Below are 5,946 nucleotides of genomic sequence, written 5' to 3'. Positions count from 1 at the left end.
TCGAGGCTGTGAGCAGTCACAAGATTTTATTATTATTCCTTTCTATTCTTTGCTAGCCTTCTGATGAAATCCTTTCTAAATTCTTTAAGTGTAGCTTTAATATATAATTTTCTTTTAATATAATATATCTATAATAAAATAATAAATCAGTCTTCTGAAACATGGAGTCAAGATTCTCATCTCTTCCCATGTTGGAGTTGCCTGCAAATTCCACACACATGTGTTCCCATCCCACCCTCCCTACTGGTAGAGGTGTTCCCATCCCACCCTCCCTGAGCTGCTGCCGGGCCACGAGTGGGGAGCGGGCGCGTTGGAAGGACACAGAGCCAGGGATGCTGAGCCAGCGCTAGTTCAGTGTCAGTGTTTATTTGTGTGACACTCACAACAAATGGGGGGACAGGAGCAGGGGATGGGTGGACATGGGCAGAGACACCTGCGGCTGGGGGAGCCGCTGTTCCCAGAAGTGGGGGGGAAGGAGGGAGCCAGCAGGGTGGGTTAGTAGCACTCGGATCTGTTCACGGTCTTCTCCACGTTTCCAGCCACGTGCCTGACCTTGCACGAGACAGAATTGTAACTCTGCCACTTGGTGGCCTCCAGCGACAGGTAACTGCTGGCCATGTACTGGTTGTTGCTCTGCCGCTGGGGCTGGCTGGTCTCCACACCACTGGAGATGGTCTGGCCATCACCCACCCATTCCACCGTCACACTGCGTGGGTAGAAGTTCTCCATCAGGCACACCAGGGTGGCTTTGCCCTGTGACTCCATCTCCTCGGAGGATGGCGCGAAGAGGTGCACGGTGGGAGCGACCCGGGGCTGGCCTGTGAGGGATGAGAGTGGTACGGGGTCAGAGAGGGCCCTGTCCCCCACCACAGCCCCTGCCTGCCCTGCTGGCATAACCCAGAAACTCCCCACTTTCCCCACAGCCAGAGCTTATCACTCCTAACTGTAATGTATTTAAATTTGGGATATATATATATATATCTATATATATCTATAATATATATGCATATATGTGTGTGACATACACATACATCTCATATATGCTTGTATATATGTTTTATATACACTATATGCACATATATGTGCATATATGTATTACATATGATAGATATTTACAGCTAAAATACATTTTATATATACAGTGTACAATGTACATACATAGGTCATCCATATCATATGAACAGATGTATAATTCTGTAAAATGCATTTAACACGGATATTTATACATTTCTGTATCTCATATATATAAAAGAAGACTTATTTTATATATATTTATATATATTTTATATATATATAAATATACAAAATATATATAATTAAATCTTAATTTCTTTGCCATAAAGCCATTTCTTTCCTTTTACAAGGCATTTTTTTTTAAACCCCAAAATTTCACAGACAAACCATCCTGTTTTCTGCCCAGTTCTGCTTTCAGACATTCTCTTGTCTCTGAAAACTACCACTAAAAATCACACAAAGGAAGATGGAAAAAAGATCTTTGGTCTTTCTGGTGTGGTTCTGCTGCCTCCTCAAATGTGCAGTGTTTCTATTTCTATCTTCACCTCTATTTCTATCTCTATCTCCATTTAAAAACCAGGATGACTCCATTAAATACTTTTTGATTAAAAAATGCCCAAAGAACATTTTTCTTGGTCTTAGCCCTGCGCAATTTGGTTCAAATTGGGATTTTTCACCAAATTCTTTTAAAAATTACAGACAAAGACAGACAAACGGTATTTCCGGCAGCATTTTCAGCCCAATAATCTCCATTTTTGACATGTCTTACCTGGACAATAGGCTCTTTAAGATACCCCTGGAATCTTTTGTCTAAGATTCCAAGAACATTTTAACACTAAGTTAGGATGACTGTGGGCTGCTCACAGCCGAGGACAGGCTGCCCTTTCACAGCACCTGCACCCCTGGACTCCGCAGAAGAGCCCCAGCCCCTCACCAGGGGTGACAGACTTAGTCCTCAGGACTAAGAGTTGAGGACTTAGACTTTAGACTGACAAATTTCTTTGACAAAGACAAAAATCACATCTTTTAGGGACCTAAACTTGAGTTTCCTTCCCCCTGAGACCTCAGACACATTTCCTGGACAAATTTTAAGACTTTTCAACTAAGAAAATACGCCCCAAATCTCCGTGGCGCGCACTGAGTCGTCAGAGTCCACAGGGACGAGACAGAGCCCCCAAGGCCGGGCTTAGCGCCCGGCCCCAAACGGGCGGCAGACCCCAGCCCGGCGCCAAGTCCGAGAAAAACCCCCAAATCGCCCAAAATCGACAAAATGTCAAAATTCCGCGGTGGGAGAGGAAAGACCGAGGGGAAGTCGGCGACTCACCTTCGACGGTCAACATCGTCCCGGCCCCGAATACACCACACAGTGACACAGGGCCACACAAAAACCTCCTGCCTCATGACTGAGCAGTCCTGGACCCCACGGATGTGGGAGGGTGGAGAGGATGGCCTGGAAATATCCCAGTGGGTGCAGTGGAATGAAGGTGATGGGATGGAGACGCTCCGATGGACACAGCAGGATGAAAGTGTGGACACAGCTGTACCTGTGGAGTTTTGGTCCTGGCTGGGCTTTTTCAGCGCAGCTCCCACCACCAGCAGTGGAGATAATAGCTGAAGGTCTCTGCAGGCAACTTATTTTTATTCATATTTACCCTAAAAATATGAAAAGGCAAGAGGTGGAAACGCCTACATAAAGCTGAGATAGCCAAGGAAGGGGTGAGACAAAATTAGTTTCAGCTAAAACCAATTAACTTCAAATTTCCCTGTAAAGGCTCAGCTGCTTCTTTGAAAAGTGTTTTCCCAGTGTGGTGCCAATCCCACAGATTGGCAGATTCAGTGCTCAGCTTGGACCATTGAATGCCAACAGCACCAATGTAAATTGAACCCACAGATTTTCAAATGATGTGGTTTGTGCAAGTGGTTATAGAAAGAAGCAGAGTCAGTGAACTTCCTGAGTCACAGGAACTCTATAAATAGTTCACTGTAGAACAGGTAACACTTCGAAGATTTTGTGGTTTGAGACACTTTATCTTTCAGAGGTTTGCTTTGCCTCTGGGAAGGTTTATGCTTTTGTGCGAAGTCTGAAACTATCCAAAAAAAGAAAAAACATCATTGAAATTGTATATGCAAAGCATTTAGCTGAAGCCACTGCCTTCTGTTGTGGATGATCATTTTGTGAGTGTTTCTCAGGCTTCAGTGGGGTTTTGTTTTCATTTTGTGGGAGGACAAGAGAGGGACAATGTTCATCTCTTCAGTCCTGCTCTCCATGCACAGAGGCATGGAGGAGGACAGAAGCTGTGCTGGACGCAGCAGGGTGCTGCTGAAGTAGATTTTGGCATTGCCACCAGAGCAGGAGATCACCAGTCTCTCCTAGGCTGCCTGACACCTCGGAGAGCTGACTCAGAGATGCTGCCTGGACCAGGGAATGTAGAGAGGGAGAGGGGAGAAGAGAGGTGTCAGTCAGTGCCCCAGGACAGCCCTCTCTGACCTGCAGGACAGGGCTGCTGTGCCAAAAAGTCCTGATGGAACAGAGGGGTCACTGCCTCAGACAGAGCCCAAGGCCTGAGCTCAAGGCCAGGGTCCCATGAAGAGACCTGGCAGAACTAGAGGACGTGGCTGGGAGCAGAATGAGGTGGTGGGGCTGAGGACAATGCCAGGCACAGCAGAACCCCAGCTCTCCTTGTGCAGAGCATGAGGCAAGCAGGAGGCCATTCAGAGCCAGTGGTGATGGAGTGGGGATATGAAGCTGCATCAACCCCACAGCCTTGCTCAGCCCTGAGAGAGAAAGCAGAGAAACTCCATTTTTAACTCCTTTGTTTCCAGAGGTGGTGATGGTCCAGAGGTTCCTGGCGCAGCAGCGCTGGGTGGCATCAGCAGGGCCCTGGGCACTAACCAGGGAGATCAGAAGAATCTTGGCTCTGGAGCACAGGCAGGCACAGGAGGTTATCCCAGCATTTCTTTATTGAGAGTGTGGGCAAATATTGGACAGATTTCCTAGAGAGCTGGCTGATACCCCAGGCCTGCAAGTGTTATACAGCAATGCCCTACATTTTTGTCATCACTGAAGTGGCCATGCAGTTGAACTGTGTGATCACTGAAGGCCTCTTCCATCTGAAATGGTCTGCTCAGTTCTATCCTATCTGCTCTCATCCACCAATGACAAGGAAAGGGCTGTAAGGATGGAGATGTGTCACTGGAAACAGCCACATTCACCACAGGGCAGAAAAAAGACAGGGTTGTGCCAGGGACCTGCCCCACCAAACAGGGACAGCAGAGGCTCCTAACAGGCCCCTGCCATGGCAGGAAGACTTTGTACCCCATCCCCATTGCTCCATTTCACCATGGTAACATCATCACTTCCATTTTGGTAGCTACCACATTAACAGACAGCCTTGTCCTGGGCTTGGACCCCAGAGATGGTTACTGTGATGATGGAGCCGGGCTGGCATCCCCAAAGGGATGTCTGGTGGTCCCAGCTCATTGCAGCAGATCCCAATGACCGGGGCACAGCCAGGAAACTTAATTGGTACTGGTCAGAGCTGCTGCCATCCCTGGAGCAGATGACTTTGAATGGTTTGTCCCACAATGCTGACACGGAGTGGAGGTGACAGAGCACTGCCTGGACCATGGAACATGGAGAGAGAGAGGAGGGAGAAAAGAAGATGAGGGTCAGCCAGTGACTTGGAGCATGGCCCTCTCTGATCAAAGGAACAGTGACAGGACAAATCTGCCTACAGTCACATACATGGGACACCCTGGGCCATGACAGCATTGCTGGGAGGTTATAACTTCCTCAAATGACAGAGGATGGGCACAGTCTTGGGGCTCCAAGGGTAAGCTGAGGCAGGAGGTTTTTGTACCACTTCCCCATTGCTCTGTATCACAGTGCAGCAGTACTGCTGCTGTCATAGCCACCACAGTAATAGACAGCCTCGTCCTCGGCTTGGACCCCAGTGATGGTTAACGTGCCCGTGGAGCCGGACTTGGATCCGGAGAATCGCGAAGGGATGCCCGAGGGTCTCTTGTCATTGCTGTAGATCACAGTGACAGGGGCAGTGCCAGGGACCTTCTGCTGGTACCAGCCATAGCTGTAGCTGCTACCAGAGCAGGTGATCCTGACGGTTTCGCCGACCTTGGCCGACATCTCGGATGGCTGAGTCAGCGCTGCCTGGACCAGGGAACCTGGAGAGGGAGAGAAGAGAGGGGAGAAGACAGGGGTCAGTCAGTGTCTCAGGAGCACAGGCCTGCCTGGGCAGCAGAGTGGGGTCCCTGTGCCCAAAGGCCCAGCGAAGGCACAGCCAGTGAGTCTGGCCATGGCACCTGTGCTGTGGGCGAGCACCACGAAGAGAAGAGGGGCCCAGGCCATGGTTCAGTCCCACCGGCTCAGCGTCCCCAGAATGATGGGGCTGTGCCGTGGACCCTGACTCCCTTTTAAGCCCCCGCCCGCCCAGGACACGTCCCTTCCATGCAAATCTGACCCTGCGGTCACGGCCGGATCCTGCCCGCGCTTCTCTCCGCACATCCCTCCCTGCTCCACACTCAGCCCCACCACCCCAGACGTAGCAGAGCTTGTCCCCAGACACAAAGTGGAGACACCCCCCACCTCTGAGCCTGAAACCCACCAGCATTGACCCCCCTGTCCCCAGACCAGGCTGAGTGGCTGCAGTGCCTAAAAAGGGAGAGCTGGGCACTGTGGCAAGGGCAAACAGAAGTATCTGCAGCTCCCAGTGATGGGACTGGAATGATGCCAAACTCTACCATTCCCCAACTCATTTTTGGCATTTTTCCCTCCCACAGGTGTTCCAGACCTGTAAAGTACCCCCTTGATCTCCTGCTTTGGTGCCCTAGCCCTTCCTCTGACAGCTGAGATCCACCACTCAAGACCAAGACCTTTGCTCTTCCCAGGCATTCACACCCCAGAACAGTGGGAGT

At 49.9% G+C, this 5,946-nt stretch overlaps 1 gene segment (V, D, J or C); it reads right to left on the bottom strand.

The window, feature by feature from the left end:
- Positions 1-333: 333 nt before the first annotated feature.
- Positions 334-5,441, bottom strand: LOC136564367 (immunoglobulin lambda-1 light chain-like). The segment is given in 4 exon segments: positions 334-818; positions 2,339-2,376; positions 4,905-5,196; positions 5,335-5,441. Coding segments are annotated over 4 exon segments (699 nt in total).
- Between the last annotated feature and the right edge of the window lie 505 nt (positions 5,442-5,946).

The sequence above is a fragment of the Molothrus aeneus genome, chromosome 18 (assembly GCF_037042795.1).
Source record: "Molothrus aeneus isolate 106 chromosome 18, BPBGC_Maene_1.0, whole genome shotgun sequence".
Taxonomy (NCBI): Eukaryota; Metazoa; Chordata; class Aves; order Passeriformes; family Icteridae; genus Molothrus; species Molothrus aeneus.
This window is presented reverse-complemented; position numbering and strand designations above follow the sequence as displayed.